The sequence below is a fragment of the Actinia tenebrosa genome, unplaced genomic scaffold (genome assembly GCF_029948245.1).
Source record: "Actinia tenebrosa isolate PJP-AT-01 unplaced genomic scaffold, QUT_ActTen_1.0 PGA_scaffold8__29_contigs__length_14323225, whole genome shotgun sequence".
Taxonomy (NCBI): domain Eukaryota; kingdom Metazoa; phylum Cnidaria; class Anthozoa; order Actiniaria; family Actiniidae; genus Actinia; species Actinia tenebrosa.
Window position 1 is genome coordinate 4195699 of NW_028292585.1, and position 23196 is coordinate 4218894.

At 36.7% G+C, this 23196-nt stretch overlaps 2 protein-coding genes across 3 annotated transcripts; both read left to right on the forward strand.

Moving 5' to 3' along the window:
• The first annotated feature begins 97 nt into the window (after window positions 1-97).
• On the forward strand, window positions 98-15767 carry LOC116296828 (bromodomain adjacent to zinc finger domain protein 1A). 2 transcript variants are annotated; one of them, XM_031705042.2, is made up of 18 exons: window positions 98-666; window positions 791-1066; window positions 1870-2508; window positions 3133-3235; window positions 3709-4119; window positions 4435-4530; window positions 5376-5514; window positions 6434-6748; window positions 7281-7506; window positions 7721-7918; window positions 7994-8148; window positions 9006-9262; window positions 10094-11209; window positions 11308-11829; window positions 12345-12534; window positions 12641-12859; window positions 13235-13662; window positions 13845-15767. In XM_031705042.2, exons 1-18 carry the CDS (start codon window positions 554-556, stop codon window positions 14094-14096), a joined length of 5655 nt encoding a protein of 1884 aa, XP_031560902.2. In that variant the 5' UTR covers window positions 98-553; the 3' UTR covers window positions 14097-15767. The 2 variants fall into 2 exon arrangements, with proteins under 2 accessions (XP_031560902.2, XP_031560827.2); XM_031704967.2 differs by having other exon boundaries at window positions 99-666; window positions 12638-12859.
• A 490-nt stretch (window positions 15768-16257) lies between these two features.
• LOC116297450 (uncharacterized) lies at window positions 16258-22164 on the forward strand. The gene is made up of 8 exons (XM_031705706.2): window positions 16258-16457; window positions 16829-16995; window positions 17810-17897; window positions 17979-18070; window positions 18292-18355; window positions 18918-19021; window positions 19401-19495; window positions 20395-22164. The coding sequence occupies exons 1-8, from the start codon at window positions 16410-16412 to the stop codon at window positions 20469-20471; spliced, it is 735 nt and encodes a 244-aa protein (XP_031561566.1). The 5' UTR covers window positions 16258-16409; the 3' UTR covers window positions 20472-22164.
• Window positions 22165-23196: the final 1032 nt, after the last annotated feature.

A 23196-nucleotide genomic window follows, 5' to 3' on the forward strand; every position in this document is an offset into this window, starting at 1 on the left:
CAATTTCCGTGCGCTGTCAATCAAGCGGTCTGAACCAATCAGAATGCTTATTTACCTGCTAAAGCCCACCCATCAGACCCGCAAAACTCAAATTGTGCTACAGTCACTTTTGGTGATTTTACAAACTTTATCCCACAAAAAATAGTATTTTACAAATTCTTTTTTACCATTCGAGGCTAGGATCTTGTTTATAGTCTTATGTAGTATGAGTATTGTGAATCCAACCGGTATTGAGTCATTTGGTGTGGAGATATTTAGTCTAGAAAAGTGTAGTTAGTGTCAAATTGCCCGGCATTATAGAGGAAGTCTTTTGAAATCGTAGCGGCATTGTGAGCCTCAGTCAAGCACACCACGTCTAACTACAGTGATCGCAACTTTTATGCTCTCAAAAATCATCTCTGGACCTTCCTACACCTTTAATATTAAGATCACAAGGTTAGAAAACATCTGTACTCTTGTGGTTGTCGGATTAACGAGTTGAGCTGAGTTCGCAGCTCAGTTTGGGAGACTTTTCGCGCACTGTTCACAGTACGAGTATTTCCTTGGCAAGTCAATGCCCCTACTAAAGAGAAAGCCGTTCACCCCCGAGAAACCGCCACCAGAGCTCAAGCCTAGCGATGAAGTCTTCGTTTGTCGACATACAAATGAGGTTTTCACAGATTATGAGTAAGTTTTGCAGAAAAACTATTTCATATCCGGTTTTCAGTCATTCATTTTTTGTGTTGGTTTTCCTTTCCCTGTACTACTTGCTGAACGTAACACCACGCCATTTATTCTCTTGTCGGATTAGGTCTTTCTTCAAGCGAACCATATTATGCAACAGCTTAGTCTGGAGCTGCCAGTTCAGTGGTAAAAGCAATCTTACTTACCATGAAGCCTTAGAATCAGAGCAAGAAATAATCAAGCAAGCAGAGAGTCTCTGTACTCCCCTTCAACTGGCAGCCCTTACTCTGGTACACCATATCCAACGTGGTCGACTTGCTAATTTATGCGATGAAGTTTTTTCCTACCTCAAAGATCGTTACCAAGAAGGCGAAGATGTCGAAGTTCAGCATTTAGGGAAAAAGTAGGTTATTATTTCTCCAAGTTTTGATTCTAATTTAAAGACAGGATAATTTTTTGGGGTAACAGGGTATTAAAAACCCGATGCCCGTAGAGTTTTGTCAACGTCTTGATTCCAGCAATGGGGCCAATAACATGGCGGGCATAGGCGCCAACAACAATTCTCCTTCACTTCCTTTCGCTTTTTATCTTCCTTTAGACCTCGCTCTCTAATAATTTTATCTAATTTCGCTAGAAAGAGGTCCCCTTTACTGTATCTACCTCTTTGGGAGTGGCCTAGGGGTATTTTACCCTCCTTTCTGAGTGTAAGCTTCCAAACCCTTATGAAGGGCTAAAATCTCTTTGTTATTTATTTACTCACAAGTGTCAGCCATCTTGCCATCAACTAATCTGAATAGCAATAATAGTGGGGTGGTGCATGATTCAACATTCTGCGGCATCTTATAAGCACGTTACCATGGGAACTGTCTAATGTGACCTTTTGTAACTTACTTTTCTTGTTTATTTTTGGCTTACTTGTAGATTTATTTTATTATTAATTTTTGATTTATTTATTACACATAGATTATTATAATTATTATCAATAACAATAATATCATGATAATAGCTGTTTATAAATGATAGAAAAAATTTTGATTTGGAAAAATATTAGACCAGAAATATTTCAGATTCACTTTTCTGCCAGAAATATTTCAGATTCACTTTTCCTGGTACTTTATAAATTTCCTGGTCTCTTTTGATTATTTTTTATTTTATTGCTTATTCCAGGAAATCGTTAGTAATAATAATAATGCTTTAATTTTCCAGGAGAAAGGGAAAGATTCAAAAAGTAATAGAGCCTGAGAAGCTGACAAATGGCTTGGAAAATCCATTGGGATCTCCAAAGTCCAGGAAATCTAGTACCAGCTCTACCAAAGATAAAAAGGTGGAAAAATCTACAGGAACACCATCCAAAATTAGAAAAACCAGTGCTACTGATAAAGAGACACCAGTGAAGTCCAGAAAAACCAGCGAAAGTAGCTGCAAGTCACCTGGTAAAGTTAAGTCTCCTTTGGAAGGTACTCCAGGTAAATCCAGGAAAAACAGCTCCAAAGAAAGTCTTGTGTCCCCCAAAAAACTAATTGACAAAGAAACATCAACACCCAAGTCAAAAAAGTCACAGAAAAATGTCTCTGAAAAATTAAAATCACCCAAGTCAAAAACTTCCCCTTCCGAACCACATGGAGATATAGTCATTGTTGAAGACGACGATGAGTTAAATGAAAAACAAAAGGACAAAAAAGGAGAATCTCCTGTGAAGTCCCCAAAGGGAAAAAGTATGAGTTTCTGGCCTGATCCAAAGACCTACAAATATGCTGTCCAACTTTACCCAGAAAAGAAACCCAAGGGTAAAGAAGACAAGAAAACTTGCAAGGAAGTTATAATTGTTGAATTTAACCAAGTCAGGTAATATCTCAAGGATGTTAACAATCGTACATGAAAAATGATTTAAATGAATTAAACAGTTTTGCCAACATCTGGAAGGGATATCAGGAATGCTTACCATTTAAACCAATCCATCTGGTTGGAAATTCATTCGCTAATAATTGTAAGAAAAGAGCGGGAAACTTTGACTTTCGTAAAATGGTATATGCGTCTACTGGAAGAACCAAAAAGAGTTGGAAAAGTTGATTATCTCAATTAGACAACTGAGTTTTACGGAACATTCCAATCGCAATGATGCATAGCATTTGTTTTCCAACCAGAATTTCCAGTTTTTCCTGGTAAATGGTAAACACTCCAGGTTTTCGTTCCAGTTCATGGAATGTTAACATAAAATAAAGGAGAGGACTGCAGCATTCAATCAGGAAAAAATCAATTTTTTCAAAGAAATTTAAAAAAATTATTTGTTCATTCTTATCTCAGAATTCTAAATCCCACTTTTTGACCAATCAGGTTTTTCAGAATTGTACAAACTCACAAACCTGATAAAGTACTTATTTCAGAAGCATGGTGGTTGTTTAAAAATTTTAGTATAGATTATCATACTTGTAATACTTGAAATTTATTATGATTATTTTTCATCATTAGTCGCATAAGAGGCTCCTTTTCCAGAGATAAACTGAAAAACTTTCTGAAGTTATCCTGTGTGAGAAGTACTCAACAAACTGATGATGGCTTCTACTATGTCAAGGTAAGTACTATCTTTTAACACAAGAATCATATACAAGGGAAGGAAAGATACTTTTTTGGAAAAGGTAGCATGCAACAAGATGCATTGATCATTTTGGCACAGTTGCAGGCTACTTAACAAAAACCATCAGAAACAAACAAGCAAAATTCAAATTTAATCTGTTGGTTAGCCATGCCCTGACTTTGATCAGCCCAGAGGTTGTTTCAGGTTTCAATCTGTGAGTTAGCCATGCCCTGACTTTGATCAGCCCAGAGGTTGTTTCAGGGTTCAATCTGTGAGTTATCCATGCCCTGACTTTGATCAGCCCAGAAGGTTACTATTGTATGTGACTATTAGAGTCAACAGTTTCTATCTCAGTGAATTACATTTACCCTTCTTTATAACCAGGTTCATATGTATAAGCAGTAGGTTTATGTTTTGGCTGCTAAATGTGTTTATTGGTTATAATAATTATTATGTAATGCTTTTCACAGGTTGAATATAGAAAGAAGTTTGATCTTGGTGAACCCATGTTTGAGATACCCTTACAGTTGAGTTCTCCTCCCAAGGGGAAGTCAAGAAAAAGAAAAAAGTCTACAGTTGAAGATGACAAAGAATCTAGTTCTGTTAAGAAGAAAAAGCTTGGAGGAGAAGATGGTAAAGAAAAAGCTAAGAAACGAAAGAGTAAAGGAGATGGAAAAGACAACAAGAAAACCGATACAACGCAGGTCAAGAAATTGACACCAGAAGAGAAGCTGAAAATTATAGAAGAAGAACGTGAAAAAAGAAGGATGATGATTGAGGAAGACAAAGAGAAAAGAAGACTTCAAAGAGAACAGGAGAGATTGGAAATGAAAACCAAAAGAGAAGAAGTGAGAGCACAGAAAAAGATGGAACGAGATCAGGTATTGAATGAAATGAGATACCAAGCACTCTCTAAGTTTAAAAAAATGAAATATTTATCCATCATATGGAGAAATCCATATAATCAGTACAAGTTTAACAAAGGTTTGTGAAGCAACAACTAATGACCAGCAACTTTTCTTTTATAAGCTAAGACTAAGCAATAGGAATGGAATGTTTAGCTTGAATGAGAACCTGTCAGTGGAGAGGAATATAGCTGACACTAATAGTGGCTACAAAGTTGACATATGATAAAAAATTAAATTTGAAGAACTTTGGTTACAATTTTTTCCCTCAAAATGTTATTCTTCTTATAGGAAAGAGAGAAATTGAGAGAACAGAAGAGACAGGAAGCCTTGTGGCTGAAAGAATGGAGCAAGCCAAGAGAAGACCTTGAACTTGATGACCTTAAGGTGAGGGAAAATATGATTGGATCTCATCTCTTAGCCTAATCATACACACACACACACACACACACACACACACACACACACACACACACACACACACATACATTTATTACAATTTTTAAATGACATAAATTACATGCATAAATCTTGACCTGCATTTAGCTATGCTAGTCTAGGCGGGCCAGATTATTAAAGTAATATTAACTATTGTTGATTGGTCTAACGAATTATTAGGTATTTACATTAAATAATTAGATATTTACATTTCAAACTTTTATTTTACTTTAACAGTTTTTATTTTATCACACAATGAAATCTAACGTTTTGGATAAAATTAAAATTTTGATGTTCATTTTCTCATTCAAATTTGCAAACCATTAAACTTGTATGCAATCATGAAGTGTGTCTTATTTAAAAATTTAAAAATTTTCCCATTAAAAAAATTTCTACTACGTTTCTAGACCCCGTATGGTGGTCTCGAATAAAAGGGGCAATGTACCAATTTCCCGCCAAATCCACGGGAATCCGGCATGAATTGATTAAATTTTGGTGCCGAGAACAAACCTTTTTTGGGACATGTTCCTCTCATTCCACCCTCCCTACACTATTGAGCTCTACATTCATCATTGACTTTAAATATTAAACATACTAATATTACAATTATTAAATGTATATATAAATAAGTAAATATATAAAAATGTAAATATAAATATAAATATGTAAATATATCTGTATATCATAACAATATATAATTGCCAATGGTGAGAAATGTCATTTAACGTGATATTAAGACTGTGCATTTTTTCAGGTGTTTCTTAAAAACATTCTCCTGTTCCTCTTCTTTCCAGGATCTTCCCCAACCTCAACCAGTGCAAGTGAAGATCTCCAATGAGTTGTTTGGAGAGGCTGTCATGGTTCTTGAATTCCTCAGTGTTTTTGGTTCACTCTTTGACATTAAGGATGAATTCCCATCTGGTCTTAATTACTGTAAGCATTTTCTTTGTCTGAATTGCTTTTCTTAGATAATTTTTTGACTGTTTATCTTGAAAAAATTAGGATAATTTATGATAATTTTTTTAGTTGTGTGTATTTTGTCTTTGTCAAAGTTTTCATTTTCCCCCATTCACATAATTACTATACTTTTGCATAATCCATTGTAATTTTAGTCATGAAACACTGAAGTCTCCTGATATACCCAAAGCAGTATCTTTATCAATAGACCTCCTTGGCCTGGACGTAATGTTGTCCCATTTCAGACTATGTGTCATTCCCTAGAGTATCCTTTCTTGGTTCAACGGTTGCACATGAGAAGACACATGAATATGGATACAACTCGAACAAAGAATCTCATTCTCAAGACCATGTGTCATTCTCTAGAGTATCCTTTCTTTGTTTAATGGTTGCACATGAGAAGACACATGAATATGGATACAACTCAAACAAAGAATCTTATTCTCAAGACCACGTGTCATTCCCTAGAGTATCATTTCTTTGTTTAGGGTTTGTGCTTGGTTGCACAAGAGAAGACACATGAATATGGATACAACTCAAACAAAGAATCTTATTCTCAAGGGAATGACACATGGTCTGAAATGGGACAACATTACGTCCAAGCCGAGGAGGTCTATCGTACGATATACCTTTGTCACTTGGGTATCTTCACATTCATTCACTTCAGGATGAGTTTAAAAATGCAGGAAAAAAAAGGAAAAAATAACCGTGGCTGTTGAGTGATAAAGGTCTATTCAATGAAAACAAAATACTCAATAAGTTGTAGTTAACTATTTAACTAATAAAATAACGATAGAACTAATTAAATGTCTGTTGTTCCTTGGCCAAAACTCAAAGGAGTGGATTATTTGGAAGAGCACATTTTGGACTAATTTTTTTCATTTCTTTTGAGCAGCGATGCTTGAAGAAGCCTTAGCAGAGCAAGATGCAGAAGGTGTTTTCTATGACTTACTACAATTTCTTCTGGGTGCCATCCTAAGAACACACATGGAGGAAGAAGAAGATGAGGGACTTGAAACTGCTGATGCTCAGACACGCATAGAACTAGATGATGAAGATTATCACAGGGCTAAGGTGTCGGCATCAGCTGCTATGGCTGCTGTATGGCCCATACTGCATCAGGGAAAGCCACTACATGAACTTATTATGGATCCATTTACATGTACAGAGCTGTTGAGGCTTCACCTCTTGTCATCAGGTGCAAGAGTTGGTAAGTCATAGAAAATATTGCAGGAAATATCATCCTACCATGCATTAAGCTATTCTTCCATCCTTACATCTCTCTGTGCTATCTAGATAACCATTCTTCACTCCTGTCCACCTTTCATCACTTCATCTTAGTATTTATCCATTCATTCATCTTCCACCTATCCATGATGCATCTATCCTTCTATCTATCTCTTTATCCATCCATACAATCCACTCTTCCATCATACCATTTTTTGATTCATCCATTCATCTCTCTATCCATCCATCCCATCCATCCATCTGCCCATCCGTCCGTCCGTCCATCCGCCCGCCAATCCATTTGTCCGTTCATCCATCCATCCATCCATCCATCCATCTATCCATCCATCTATCCATCCATCTATCCATCCATCTATCCATCCATCTATCCATCCATCCATCCATCTAAATAAAAGTTGATTCTTCTTCTTCTTATCATCCATCCATTTTACCCTCCATCCATCCATCCACCTATGCATTTATCCATTCTAACTGTGTGTGACTTGTGTCTTCAGGCTGTGGTGATCCTCAATATCGTTGGCAAAGTCGTGGTGGTTTCACCTACTCAGATGATGCTGGTGTTGAATTTCGCCATCGTGAACCTCAAATCATGAAAGCACTGGTGACCAGTTCTGTCTATGATTTATCTGCTGAAGAGAAACTCAAGATCCTGATAGCTTTATGTGGACAGTTAATGACGTACGCAACTTCAAGGGAACACATCGAAGATGGCTTTGACAAGTAAGCTAAGTTATTAAAATCTTATAATTGGCTATCTGATTTTCTATGAAGAATAAGCTTGAGTCCCTGGGTTGCAAGATATTTTACTCTATGTACTCTTAGTGTGTCTGAGGGCTCAGACTTGGAGATATTAATAATAAAAATTATTTGTTATTTATTTCTCTGTTGAAATTTAAAAAGTCATTGGAAACTAATCTTTGGGTTTGTTGATCAGGTTGAAGAAAGCAAGACGGGAGTGGCTTTCAGACCAGTGGGCAGAGCAGCGGCGAGAAAAGGAAGAAGCTGCCGCCAGATACCGTAAACGACAAGAAGAACGCATGAAACAGAAAGAAGAACTGGAAAAAAAGAAAAAGGAAAAGGACAATGAGAACAGCCAGGAGGATGCAGGAAAACCCGAGGCCATGGAGACAAAGTAAGAACGTTTTTTCCCTCTAAAATATAGTTACTGTATTGTGTTTGTAAAACGTTGGAATTCGTCTTTTCTTAGTCTCAAAGATGAAGACAAAGCTGCCAAAGACGCTGAGACAGCCAAACGAGATTCTAAGAAAGGAAAAAGCAAAAAGAAAAGTGGCAAAGATTCTGAGGAGAAAACTAACGAGAATGAGAATAAACCAGCTATTGAAGAAAGTGAGAATAAACAAGGTCTGTATGAGAATTTAGCTAATTATTTATCGTGAAAAAAATATTTTGGAAGGTGTTAGTCGTCTTTTTTCATGGTAAATTTATTTATTTAATTCTTCATTTTATTTCTAAGAAATTTAGAAATCATACTGCAACATTCAAATGGCTTCTGCCCTGAACCAATCAAAATCCATAAAAAATATAATGGACCAATTACAGTGATTGAATTTGGAAACCATTTGAGAGTCGCAGTGCCGCGCATTTTCCCGATTTCTTAAAAATCATCATTTTAATGAACTCAAAAAACATATTTGAGGATTTTATTTAACAAATTTATATTTATAAAATATATATTTTGCAAATTAAGGAATTAGCACGGAAAAACAAGCTTAGTTGGAGAAAAATACAGATTTTCTTAGCAATCCCCCGCGGTTAGTAAAGCAAAAAATAGTGGCATAAAATAGTGAACAAACAGTTTTGAACAAACCATTAAAATATTCAAATTGTTCTTGAACTGAAGTCAAACAAGAAAGCTTTGACGTCAGATGTACGTGTAGTGAGGTATGAAGAGAATCCCCGCGGCCGCCTGTCGTGCTACAAAACGCCAGTAAGATTATTTATTCTTTCAAATCAGGTAGAATTTGTTTTATTCTTCAGAGCTCGAACGCTGGTTTTTCGCCTGATAGGAATTATTTGAGAATTTTTATCATCAAGAATACATAAATGAAAAGTCGTTAGAAATAGAAATATGACATAAAAATGTTTTCGGACTTGATAGCTTTTGGTAGTGAAATTGTCTACGTTTGAAAAATTAGAGTGAGTAAAAATATATTGGGAGTTTTGTGTTCTCATATGGATCTCTGTTTGTTTTTAAATAGAAGAAGTTCAGTTGCTGTCAAAGGAAGAAGAAGAAGAACTAGCCATGCAGAAGAAGATCGATCGTGAGCGTCGAGAGCAGGATTACTTGAATGAAATGCGTAAAGCTGTGTCCATGAGCAGTATTCAGCCACTTGGTCGAGACAGAATCTATCGACGTTACTGGATGTTTAGATCCTTGAACGGCTTGTACATTGAAGATGACGATCCGGACTTACCGAAGTTTCTGGAGACGATTTTTGAAGAGGAAAACTGCGAGGTAAAGAGGTGTCACTAATTCTATTAATACTAGTTTGTTCTGAACTGCATAATAATATAATACTTTTTATCTTATTGGATAATTGTCGTTGTTTTTTGTTTTTGTTTTTTTTTTGTTACAAAAAGTAGAGAATTACTATTTGAGTTTAAAAAATAATCAAAAAATGTTTTGGTATTCAACATTTTCTTTTTTTCGCGGGAGGAAGGGAGGGAGAAGAGTAGAAGTGGATGGAAGAGATAAAGAAAGGAAGAAAAAGCGGGAAGAAAAAGAGCGTTACCAGTAGAGATTTTATTCGGTTTTTCAACATATTTTTCTGAACACTGAAATATTAGTTTAAAAAAGATTATTTTACCAATTATGTTAACATTGTTCTTTTGAGATCAACTTCAACCACAAATTGTCTCTCGAATCTCATTTAACTCGATGCTTTTGGTCATAATAACGTATTTAGAATATGATTTACGTCACCTCCAGATTATTCTACGTCACGCGAAATTCGTGTTGCGTCATTAAGCCGTATTTGAATGTGATTCATTAACAATAAATATATTAAAAATTTACAATGCTTTGAGATAAAAACTTGCTGAAGGCAAAAATTTTATCTTACTCGTAATTGGACCGATTTAAACCAATCACAAGACCAGAAAATTTTTAAATAAAATCACAAGACCAAGAAAAGTAGTCGCTGACCAATCACAGAGCCCTGATACGGAAGCCATTTGAGAGTCGTGTAAAATGTTACCTTTTCACTCGTTGGCATTAAAAGCTATTTCCGTTGCGACTTAAAAATAACATCTCGCAATTTAAATTTATTATTTCGTTATGTTTTAGGAAGAGCAGCAAGAATGCGATAATCAAGAGAAAACGGAGGAAAACCAAGACCAAGGTACCGAGGGGGCTGACAAGAATGAGAGCAAGTCCAATGACTCAGTTGGGGCGGAAAAAGAACGTGGAATTCAACAGAGTGCAGACAAATTAACCGGATTAAAATCAGCGTTGAAGAGTGACTTTGATAAGATGGCCAAGGATAGGGTGATAACAAAATCCTTGAACATGCAACAGAAAGCAAAACGATCCGAGGTTATCGCTAAGTACAGCGACAGGGAGGAGATAACTCGATGGTCCTTCATTGCTGGAGTCGATGACTTGGAGAGTCTTGTCAAGTCTCTAAACCCTCGAGGACATCGTGAACGACTACTACGTGAAGCTTTACAACTAGACTACAAGTACCTCTCTAAGACCATTGAAAAATGTCCGTTTAAAGAAGAAAACATCGTCCCTAAAAAGGCCCCAAAACCTAAATCCCGCAAACAACAAACAGTTGATAAAAGCCAGTTTAAGAACACAGAGGATTTCGTTGAAGCCAACCTTCGCGACCAGATCTTGGATCTGGAAGATCGGCTCTGGCAGGGAGGGTTAGGAGTTGTTAAGGTAGAAGATCGTGCTGCGTGGAGAGCTAAAGTCGAAAATGGGATATACAGTCATTTAGACAAGACTGGAGACACGGAGAACAAAGAAGCAGGGGTGAACGGTGTAAAAGAGAACGAAGTCAAGGCCGAAACAGATAGTGATGTGTCCATGAAGGAAGATGAAAAGAAAGACAAAACGCTCGTTAATGGAATGAATGATAAACCAATGGACGAGGAAGTGAAAATAAAGGAAGAAAAAGAGGACGCAAAAGAAGCAGTGCTGACAAACGGAGACTTTGACGGCAGCGAGATAGATACGGAACCAGAACTAGTCAAAGTCGAAGCTCAGACGAAGGAATCCGTGCCAGACGAATCTGTTTTTAAAGCAATTCCTCCCCATTTGAAGCTTGATCTTGGCAAAGGCCGCACTTCCTTCTCACCACCTGACTCGCGCACAGGGACCCCTGTCATTAGCTTGGCACCAAACTTCGAGCATACTAACCCAGCCGTGAAAGAACTGGCACTAGCTCTTCTAAAGGTGTGTTTTGAGTCGGTCCAATCAATTAATTTCTTAATTCTTGTTATTTGTTCTTTGTTTGGCTTTCTGAGTTTAAAAATGTCTTTATTTGTTCCTAGGTTGAGCAAGGAATAGAATCGAAGTATTTAAGTCCTCCTCTCGGAGAAGACGAAGAAACCAAACGCCAAAAGCAGAAAGACGCTGCAGCTCTTGCTTTAACAGAGTTCAACGAAATGATGAAAGCTGCAGTCGAAGGGAAAGACAAAAAGAAGAAAGCCAAAACCGAACAGAATGAGAAAGATGGCTCCGAGACGAAGAGCCCTGTAAACGAAGACACCGAAGATGGCGAGACAAAAGAAGACGACGATGATGACCGAAGTAGTAACTCAAGCAAAGCTAAAGACCCGCCAAAACAGAAAACGTGCCTTGAACGTTGGGAAGAATCCCTTATGGCCTGCACAAGTCTCTCTCAAGTATTCGTTCATCTTAACACTCTCGATGGATCTGTGACTTGGAGTAAATCGGTGTTGAATGCGCGATGTCGGCTGTGTAGGAGAAAGGGCGACGCAGAGAAGATGTTACTGTGTGACGCTTGTGATCGCGGTCATCATATGTATTGCCTTAAACCACCGATCAAAGAGGTTAGTAAAGCAATGCAGCAGGACCAGAAAATTGGCGCGAAGAAGAAATATTAATGAAAGATTTCGGGGAAATGGCGGGAAAATAGCAAACATCTATATTATTGGTGAAAGATGGCGGGAAAACCGCGAAGCACCAGAAAATTGGCGGGAAAATAGCGAACTCCTACTATTGGCTGTGAAAGATGGCGGGGAAACACGTTTGCCACACAACCATACATTTCTAACATAGTGTTTTTAAGAAAAATTTACTCTCAAAATATTGAACATATTACTCTCATGTTTTCAGTAGTTACTAAATAACACATTCTCTTTCGATTTCTGGAGTCGGTTTGCTCGTAGCTTGATTTTTTTCTATACTATTGAGGAAAAAACGTAAATAAAGATCGGCCTATGAACACATGGCAACACTGAACCCTTATAATCGATTTATTAAGAACAATTATCTGCCTTATATTTGAACGTTTTATTGGGTATTTCTGTTTTACTGACTGGATTACTCCAACATTTTAAATCAGATTCCAGAAGGTAACTGGTTTTGTCCAGATTGTCGTCCAAAAGAAACGAGACGAAGCGAACGAAGACGAAGAGCACCTCGCGCGGCAGACGATGAAGACGAGACCGATGAACAGGCAGAAGATGACAGTGATAGTGAAACAGAAGAAGAAAGCGAAGAAGAAAGTGACACAGAGGAAGATAGCGACGAAGGTAAAAATAATAAGTGAAAACTGACGAAACATTTCTCGTAAACTGTACTGACTCCATTATGGCGGCTAGTGACACACGAATTTGACCTCTTTTTTTTTTACAGAAGAAGTTAGCGATGCAGATTCGGAGCATGTGGATATGTGTGCACAGTGTGAACAAGGTGGTGAACTACTTTGCTGTGATGTTTGTCCTCTTGCTTATCACGTGGACTGTGCATATCCACCCCTTCGACGCATACCGCGAGGGAACTGGGCCTGTCAGGTTTGTACTGGTGCTGACGAGGAGCGCCCGAAAAAATGTAGAGTCAAGAAATCAATAATCAAAGGTATAAGACACTCCTTTACTAAATGGCTAATATTTCGCGCATGCGCATGTAATAAATTCATTTCCCAGCAACCAGGGGCGCTTTCCATTTACCCGGAAAAACCGTAAATTCAGGTTGGAAAAACAAATGGTTTGTGTCATTCCGATCGGAACGTTCCAGAAAACTCGGTCTTCCAATTCAGGTAATCCACTCTTCCCGCTCTTCTCGGTTCTTCCGGTAGACGCGTGTTCCAGTTTTCGGAAGTCAAAGTTTCCCGCTCTTTCCTTAATTACTATTACTGAGGAAACGAATTTCCAACCGGATGGCTTGGTTTAAATGGAAAGCACCCAAGTATAACTAGCTTAACCTGTTACGTTAATTTTGTTCTCGATATAGCTGCTCTTCGTAACGCAAAAGAGATCGAAAAGCAGAAGTCTGGTCGAAGTTCTAAATCGAAGAAGACAAAAAGTAACAAGCGTTCCTTGTCACCGGTGACACCAAAACAACGAGGAAGAAAAGAGAGCACTGATAGTGGACCAAAATCATCAAAACGACGCAAAGTACAAGAATCGTCGTCATCAACAACGCCGTCATCAGCCGCACTAACTACGTCTACAAGAAGTAAGCGAAATATACCCGCTTCTCTTCGAATCAAAGGCCGCTCATCGGTCGATTCATCTCGTTCTCCATCACCCGTCCGAAAGGCGCCTATGAGGCGCGATCCGCGTGTTACTGGTAGACTTATCAAATGTGGAAGGCTTTTGGATGAAGTTATTGGGCATGCTGACGCTGATTTCTTTACTGAAAAGATTAGTCTTTCTAAGGTATGAAAACAATACGAACAAGTGTCCATTGGTTTCACAGTCTACTCCCATTATACAAATAAATGACTATATATGGCTCATCAAGAAATGAGAAAGTAGAGAGTCCGCTTATCTTTATGTGTTCTAGAATCCATATTTAGAATCTAGTGTTTTAATATGTTCTATGTCTTTTTTCTCCTTAGTTTCCAAACTATAATCGTAACCCAACAAATCTGGAAATCATCAAGACAAACCTTAGAGAAAATGCTTATGATTCTGTGGAGGATTTCATTTCCGATGTCAGAAAAGTATTTATAGACTGTGCCGAACATTTCCGACCGAGAGCGAAGGAAGCCCGAGCTGGCGTCCGGCTCTCGGCTTTTTTCGAGACACGTTTATCTGAAATGGGACTTGACACAAGTGAGAGATCTGTGCGAAGCTGTCGAAGGATGTAAATGTGCTTGTTCGACATTACGGTTGTAAAACAGTTTCGTTTGGTTTGATTGACTGACAAGAAGCCATTTATATGTTGGCATCAGGATTGTTTTCTAAAGGATGTGTCCTGCAAGCCTTCAGAAAAATAATACAAGTTGTGTGAAAGTAAATCTCTCACCTTTTCAGTGCCTTACTAAACATGAAGACTATCTTCGGTAATGAAGAAACCATGCGAATAACCTAGACAGTACTGTTAAGGCAGGTCACAAGAGGATTTCTGCAAATTTTGAATCTCATTCTCAGAATATGACATGCATTCTCAATGCATTGAACTGTACATGCATGCATTTTATGTTTTATTATTATTTCGTCGTTCCCCCCCCTACATTCTTTACTTGATTCTTGCAATGTGATTATTAAGTCATTAGACATTTATCATAGTGTTGTAAGCCTTAGAATCAAATGTACATTCAACTATGATACTCAGTGAACTAAAATGAATTTGGAATATTTCACTCTATGTGTTTGTTTTTTTCGAATGGTCATACTCGCAAGGCATTATGGTTGGATGTACAAATTGAACTCTTAAACCCACAACTGCAACAAGTGTGCACTAAAGGTGTGAATGAATATTGAAGTGCAAGGAAAGAGATTAGCCTTTGAGAGGGCCAGACCCTGTCTCCTTATCCTCCTGTACAACCCCAGGGGTGGATCCAGGATTTTATTGAGGGAGGGGTGCTGCACACGAAATTAACCCAGGGTGGGGGGAACGCCTTAGGTCAAATCAAAAAAACCTAATTTGTTATCTTTGAAGTAGGGGCACAAAGTCAAACCAGGGAAGTTGTACATCCCCTGCACCCCTCTCTTGGATCTGCCCCTGAACCCTATACAGGTTTACCTCATAATGCCCATCATACCATAGTGGGCACTACTGTGGCATCTTTTCTGGTACCTCATGAAATACGTCTGATAGTTTTCACTAAAAAAAACTTGTTTTGATTTGCTTGAGAATTGTGTGTGAGCATCATTTTAAGCTTCTAGTCGTAAATCTTTGAGCTACAGTCTACACATTTTTTGCTAAGAGTTAGTATCAGGATTCAAACTTTTCACATCAACTCCCAATGTACCCCCTAATAATGAATCTGTGGATAATGAAACAAAAACTTCTGTTTTCTCTCCAAGTTGGGAATTAATCGCTTCAAACAGTTAGAGTAAGGACAATTTTATATATAAAAAACGATCAATCTAGTGATGTATATATGCATACTTTATATCTTGTAATAGCAAACAAGGTGTGTTTTTCAGTTTTTCTTAATTCCCAGGTTTCAAACTCAAACCCCCCAAAAGACATAAAGAAAATACTGTAGCAGGCAAATTTTAACCAAGTTGTGCAGCCTTCATTGTCGCTTATATTAACGAGCTATACTCAACAAAAACAATTGTATTTCAACATGTTTTTTTATCAGGACAAATGAATGGAGCAAGGATAGAAGTGTTGTGCAGGATTGAAATGAACAAATGCTTTGCTCAAGAATGTTCCTAATCACTATTGCATGAGTTGTTTAGATGCTGGAAAGCTTGACAAAATAAGCTACATGCTATAACGTGCATAAAGACAATATATCTTTATAAATGGTTTATAATAAGTATGATGAACAGAGGTGTTGAAATAAAACTGGGATTTACAATGATGTATGTATTTGTTTCTGAAACATGTGAACTCAGTTTGACCAGGGGTGTAGTCAGGATTTTGCCTTTGGAAGAGGGGGTTAAAACTCATCAAAACATGTGCCCACGTTCCCCTCCTCCCCTTACTCTGTAGAAACTTAATCTTCTCTGTAGTCATGGGATAGAGTGAAGTCATCATACCCGATAAAACACTCCTGCTCGTTTATTGAACATACTTAGTAGACCACAATTCCATGGTTTTCTTTTGTGTCTATTTGACTATGTTAAATGCCTTCACTCTAAATTCTTACTCTTCGATCAGTTTCTTTTTTTCAAATGGTTGGATATAGATGTATTTTCTTTCCTCTTTTCTTTCTCTTCTTTCTTTCTATCTTTCTTTCTCTATTTCTCTCTGTTAACATTTCTAGGTGCTGGTATACCTGTGTTATTTGTTATTCCGCTGACCATCATACATTAGTCTCATCCATCCCATAATCCCAATCGAGTGCATCATCTCACCTATATATAAAGGTCTGTTGTCCTGGCTCAACGCTCTCACAAAATTTCATTTATCTCGTGTTTCTTGCATTATTACGAATTCATATCTCGCAGAAAGAACCTTAACAACTCTTAGGATAATTCTCTGCTGAGAAACCAGCGAGAGAATGAGCCAAGAGGACGAAAACCGCTATGGCGCCGGCAGTTCTCTTCAGGTACGTGTTTATTCTCACCTTCCTTCTTGGATGCAGGGAGTCCTTCATATCGCCTCGTTATTTTTTTGAATTATTCCTAAAAATCTTTTCGCTATTCAAATTAATAGCTTTCACTGTCCTTTTGCAAGGCTCCGTTGATTTTTCTTCCATGAATTTCTCGCTATTTTCCAAGCTTGAAGAATAAGATAATGGGTGAACGTTTCTGTAAAGTTTTGTCTTATCAAACTGTCAAGTATAGTGAACTTATAAACTGTTATGATTATAATGGATGTATTAATGTTATACGAGAACAGTCATGTAAATGGTTTGTTCAACTCATAAACTGGCTACCTATAATGAGAATAAATTTAATAATTTTCCTTGTTTTCTAGGCACATGCAGGTATAATGACACCAAGCCCAGGAATGTCAACGACTACAGGCTTACCAGGAGGGTTGGCTGCCTATCCCCATACCCCTAGTCCCATGCCACCCCTAACACCTATGACCCCCATGACACCAATGACGGCTGAGCAGTCTGGTATCATCCCACAGCTACAGTAAGATATGCTTCTTTTTTTCACGGGCATTAGGGGGTATTTGTGTGATGAGAGCATTTTTAGCTTGTGAAGAGTTATCAAGGTGGCTAGATTTCACATTTTTCGGATAATGCTTCTCAGACAATCAATTTGGGTAATTCCCATAACCATGGAATCCATTTTATTCGCCAAGTGACGTCGCTGGAAGAATCCACGTACGTTGTTTGCAGAGGAAGCCATTTTGGATTTTCGATCACTTCATAACCAGCAGCGTATTTATCATTAAGTTGGAAGAAGAATCCGAAAACAGCCTGGTTTCAGTATTGGAAAAGAAAGGTTTCTAGCCAATCAGAAGCCAGTAATTTAATTGATAAGACAAGAGTTTGTTTGCACAAAACATAAATCTGACTTAGTTCATTGGTACTCAAAAAGCTTCAGGAGCTTACCATGGGTTACCTTTGATTCTTACTTTTCATGATCTGCGATGAGGAAAAATTATATTCTTTGATTTATGATTCTAGCATGTTCTAAAATTCATGAATCGTGAATGTGTAATATTAATTTCAGGGAACCATGATCATCTTTTTTTAATTGTTATAAACTGTGTGGAGACCCCCATTATCGCCCCTGTTGTTTGTCTTAGCAGCAATGAATGTAGTTCCAGAAAATCTCCATATCCCTGGGATATTTAAAAAAAAGAAAACTAAAGAATTCCCTTCTCTTGAGAATAATTTGAAGTATATTTTGATGTCAATGTTTCTTGTTGTGAACCCTAATAGGTAATGATTCAGTATAATGGGTATATTTAACAATCTTTCCATCTCTTCGATTGTAGGAATATAGTTTCAACAGTGAATCTTGGATGTAAATTAGACCTCAAGAAAATTGCACTGCATGCCAGGAATGCAGAATACAACCCCAAGGTATAGTAATGCACTAGTTATATATTTTATTCCTAAATCTGCTTCTTGATTAACTGGTAATTTGCTTTTTTTTTTTTCCAGCGTTTTGCAGCCGTCATCATGAGAATCAGGGATCCAAGGACTACAGCTTTGATATTCAGTTCAGGAAAGATGGTCTGTACTGGAGCAAAGAGGTATTGATTCAATTATTTCATCATTTTATTGCTAAAAACTTCTTAATTTTTTTTACTCTGTGAAATTACTGTTAATTCACTTCTTTTTATTGAACCAATAGGGTGTGCAGTAATACTGCCTAACCAATCAGAATGCACAATGTGCACCACTGCAACCTTACCATTAATGAAATAAAAAATGTATCAGTGTACTAAACATCACTCTTTCATTTCTTTGCTAGTGAGGAACAATCAAAACTTGCTGCTAGAAAATATGCCCGTGTTGTACAGAAGCTTGGCTTTCCTGTATGTAAACAGACCACTTTACTTCATTCCCTAGAGTATCATTTCTTTGTTTATACCTTTCACTACTAGAGGCTAAAAGGGTCCAACACAGGCTCTTCCTGGAACATAATTAGGGTGTTTTTTATTTCTCAATATCAAAATGAAAAACATATGCTCAGTAGATATTGAGGCCTTATAACACACATCAAAGCAGTTAATAGATTCTGATTGGTAAATGATTTAAAACAATGGCCCATGTGTTTCAACACATAGAAATCTCCTAGAGGATGGATAATCGAAAAGCAAAAATGTCTCTCCGCTGGCCGCTTAGCTGCTCTAGGAGAAATGTCGCATTTCTGGATGCCGCTTTTGGCCGCTCTAGTAGTGAAAGGGTTAATGGCTATGCATAAGAGGACAAATGAATATGGGTACAACTCAAACAAAAACTCTCTTATTCCCAAAGGAATGAAAAATGAAATGGGAACACACATTATGCCCAGCAGGGTAGAGATCTGTTCTCTTAATAACTCAACAATCGTTTTGGCTTTTTTTTTGACTGACAGCTTTTTTTCTTACTGAACAGGCAAAGTTCACTGAATTTAAAATCCAGAATATGGTAGGAAGCTGTGATGTAAAGTTTCCTATTAGACTAGAAGGGTTGGTGTTAGCACATGGACAGTTTTCAAGGTATGTTGATCTTGTATGCTGTTTCCTAATAAAGGAATAGACCTCTTGCATGTGACATCAAAGCAGCTTATTTTCAAGCACAAAATTAAAGAGTTTCATTGTCTTGGGAATTGGAAACCTATTGTTATGTCCTCTAAATTGAGCTGCATTCCAACGTACTGCAACTGTGGTCTATAGAACAGGTTTTTTTATCAATCAAGACCTGTGAAGAACAAGTAAACAAAGCAATAAAAGAAGAAAGATAACAAAATGAATAAAACAAGTGAAAGAAAAAAAGTCTAAAGGTCATTTATAAATAATATACATGTATAAACAAATATTTACATTCAAAAACATTCTTTTGTTATATTTCATGATATTTCCTCATTTTTTCTTCCAGTTATGAACCAGAGTTATTTCCAGGGCTTATCTATCGAATGGTAAAACCAAGAATTGTTCTTCTCATTTTCGTATCTGGCAAAGTTGTACTGACAGGTGAGAAGACAGTAATATAAGCACACAATTTTTCTTTCGAGCCTTGAATGATGATTTGATATTCAAAATGTGGTTGTACACAGGAATAGGTATTAGAAAATTTAAGAAATGATACAACACAAACAAAGAATTTTATTCTCAAGGCAATGACATGTGGTCTGAAATTGGCAAAACATTGTGCCCAAGTGGATTTGGTCCACTAGTGCATTATCAGGGCAACAGCTAGCAATACAGTTTTATACATGACTAAAAACTGCATCCATGCACATTGGTCGCACATCGTTTCTAGTCAACATAAAAAACTGTCTCGCTAGCCCTTGTCCTGATTTAAAATATGTAAATTTAGGTGTAAGAAACACAATTTTCTATTAATTTTTTTAAATAGATTTATACAGTGCATGGTGCAAGTATATACAGCTGGGCCCAATATTGTATGGAGGGTGGACAGTGCTATCTGGCAGATAAATCTTATCCAGTCGATAAATTTATTGAATAACAGCATTGACTCATCCACTGGATAAGGATTTGTCTGTCGGATAGCGCTATCCACCCTTTGTACAACTAGGTCCTGTTTTGAAAAATGCTGGTGAAGTTTTTTTAGCATTCCAAGCCTGAAATGCACTGTGGGAACATGAATCCACTCAGTGAAAATTGAAAACCATGTAGACTTGGAAGTTTCTTAAATATTGTATGTGAGTTGTTTTTGCAGTCTTTTCTTCTGTGCTGAAAATATTTACATATGATCCAAAATGCATTCCAGGATTGGTAAACAACATGCAAGAAGACCTTCATATTGCACTTTTCATTATCCAAGTAGTTATTTCAATGGGCTTTGCAAACCAACGTTCTTTATATTTTCTGAAAATATTCTCATTTCCATTTAATACTTTTCTTTTCAGGAGCCAAAGTTCGTAGTGAAATTTATGAGGCATTTGACAACATTTACCCCATATTGAAGACCTTCAGAAAGACATAACAAATTTATCAACCTGTTTTTGTTCTAAATAATATTAATATTTATCAACATATCCTTTATCCGTTCTTCATTATAAAGTAATTAGTGTGTAAAATTGATAGTCGAAGAGACATCAGCTGATGCTGTTGTTCTGTTTGATACAGCTATTTCAAAAAACATTGAAGGGCCAATGGCGATTGCAAATCTGAAATGCACCGTGCATCTAAACACAAATAATCAAGGTGTTTTATATGGTTTTGTTAAAATATCTCAACAACATCTGTGTAATTTCCAAGAATGATGATAAGAGATACGAGTCATTCCAGCCATTCCTGCATTTTGGAATGGCCTATCTCCTATTGCTTTTTGCCTGTCGCTTATTATCTGTTGCCGTTCACCCCTTCAACCTTTTTTGAAATAACTGTATATCGTTTCAAGTCTACCAAAAAAAGCTTATTAGTTAGCTCATAGTTAATAGCTATTAACTATTGTTACCTCTTGTTAGGTACATGATTACTTTCTGCTCTAGAGATGCTTCAGTAAACCTGGGATACAGATACGTTTAGAGTTATTTATTTATCCCAAAGCTTAAAAAAAAAAAAAAAAAAAAAAGAATTTAGAGAAAAAATAAAAAATAACAGGTTTTTTGAAACAACAATCATTATTTTAGAGTACTGTTCACGTTTTTTCTGTAACCTGCACAATAGAGTGCAGGCACTAAAACCGTGAACATTAAATAGTACTAATTAGTACTATTTCATACAGAATCCTTTGTTTTCTATTGTTTAATTATCACTATTTAGTGCTAAAAATTAGTATTTGTTTCACGGATTTAATGTGAGTACTCTACTCCATTTTACAGTTGCGTTCAGTGACCATCAAAAATAGTTCCAAGCTAAGGTTGGAGAAAAAAAGAATTTAAAGAAAAAATAAAGAATAACCAATTTTTCGAAACAACAATCATTATTTTAGTGCTGTTCATGTTTTTCTGTAACCTGCACAATACTTCATTTTACAGTTGCGTTGAGTGACCACGAATAATAGTTCCAAGCCAAGGTTGGAGTTGCTGCGCATGATAAAAAGAATAGTTTTTCTTTGCATGGCAACTCCAGCCTCAACTTGGAACTTTAATGCGTGGTCACTGAACGGAACTATGGAGTATTCAACACCATTTTCATGTATTTTTGCTTTCATCTTCATCGTCTCATTTATTATTAATTTTTGATGCAAAACAACCAGAAGTTTTCTAGAAGTTGTAGAGGTGGTCTCGTACAGGCTACAGAAACACTGAAAACAGGTCTATTTAGATGCAACATTTTTGGAGCAAACATGATGTAAATATTCTATATTTCTATATAATTTACAACTATGAATTAACAAACAAATAATTAAGTAGCAATAATATTGTCCTACAAACTAAAAAAATATTAGTGTATTCAAACTTGAGTTCTTTAGTAATACAAACATTTTTGTAATAAAGCGATTTTACTTTGCTCGTAAAAGAATAGTCAACATAATACCAGTAGTAGAGAAAAATTCCATTAGGATCCCAAGGGACATAAAGGACAAAACTAGCTCCTTCATGCAAACACAGTTCACTGAAATTAGGTTTATATTTACTTGTCTTACCCAGTTTTTCAATTACATATGATAAAAAAATAACATAAAACTACACAGAATAATAAAAATATTAAAAATATAATATTTTATTTTCTTCAGATGTGATGATAATTACATGGAATGGCTTTTTTTCTTTCTAGAGCTACAGAATCCTTGCAGCATGTTCCCAATATGGCAAAGTCTAGAGGAAAGTTTTTTTAACTCTTTTGAGAAATTGAATTATTTTACCTTGGGAATAGTCCCCTTCACAGTTCCCTGCCCCATCTTGAAAGGTAGCCGTGCCTTTGCATCGAAGCGAGACGAATGGTGAGCTTGCAATGAATTACAATTTATTCACAGGTCTCTATCATTGCAAGCTCACCGTTCCTCTCGCTTCGATGCAAAGGCACGGCTACCTTTCAATGTGGCGCAGGAAACCGTGAAGGGGACTATAGAGATGTATTGCAAACTACCAAAAGGGAACTATTACACCTTTTGCTGTTCATTAACAGAAAATGTACATTCATTTGTGCCAATAGTTGTATCAATAACGTGTAATGTACTTTCATCAACACCACAAGTAACATCATTAGCGCGGATCAACTTTCAATAACGACAATTGAATATGCGTGTACATTCATAGGCATCAATGGACAATCAATAGTGCGTTTGTACATTCATATGCGCGGAATGTATTTTCTTGTGCGCGAAATTCAACTTCAATTGACACCAAATGACAAACAATTGCATTTATGGACAATCATTTACCCAAAAGTGAAAATTCATTAGTGCTATTAGCATAATCATTGACAATCTATAACGCGTTTGGACAATCATGAGGGTCAACGTTATATTCTATAGCGTGATTCGACAAACATTTGCATGATTCGAATAAACAATAAGAGAAATAAAACAATCATTAGCGGAAACTGCCTCCATAATAGCGGCTGCGTAGGAGAATAGCAATTAGAGAGTTTTAGATTGACTTTTTTTTCTCCCCGCAAACGGCAAACGTGACCACGTTTTCATCGTTTTCCTGTATTTTACTTTACTTTTTACAAACCTTCTCACCAAGCGCAAATACTCTTTTGTTTTTTTACTACTTGGACTTTTTTGCGATTCTTTTTCAGTCATTTGAGGAATATTT

Excerpts from the sequence above, each read along its gene's own strand:
- LOC116297450 (XM_031705706.2), top strand. The coding sequence starts at position 16,410 with ATGAGCCAAGAGGACGAAAACCGCTATGGCGCCGGCAGTTCTCTTCAG. Across the intron at positions 18,071-18,291 it reads GTCTGTACTGGAGCAAAGAG|TGAGGAACAATCAAAACTTG; the intron begins GTATTGATTCAA and ends TTTCTTTGCTAG. Across the intron at positions 19,022-19,400 it reads GCACATGGACAGTTTTCAAG|TTATGAACCAGAGTTATTTC; the intron begins GTATGTTGATCT and ends TTTTTCTTCCAG.
- LOC116296828 (XM_031704967.2), top strand. The coding sequence starts at position 554 with ATGCCCCTACTAAAGAGAAAGCCGTTCACCCCCGAGAAACCGCCACCA. Across the intron at positions 7,919-7,993 it reads CCCGAGGCCATGGAGACAAA|TCTCAAAGATGAAGACAAAG; the intron begins GTAAGAACGTTT and ends GTCTTTTCTTAG. Across the intron at positions 12,535-12,637 it reads AGAGGAAGATAGCGACGAAG|AAGAAGTTAGCGATGCAGAT; the intron begins GTAAAAATAATA and ends TTTTTTTTACAG.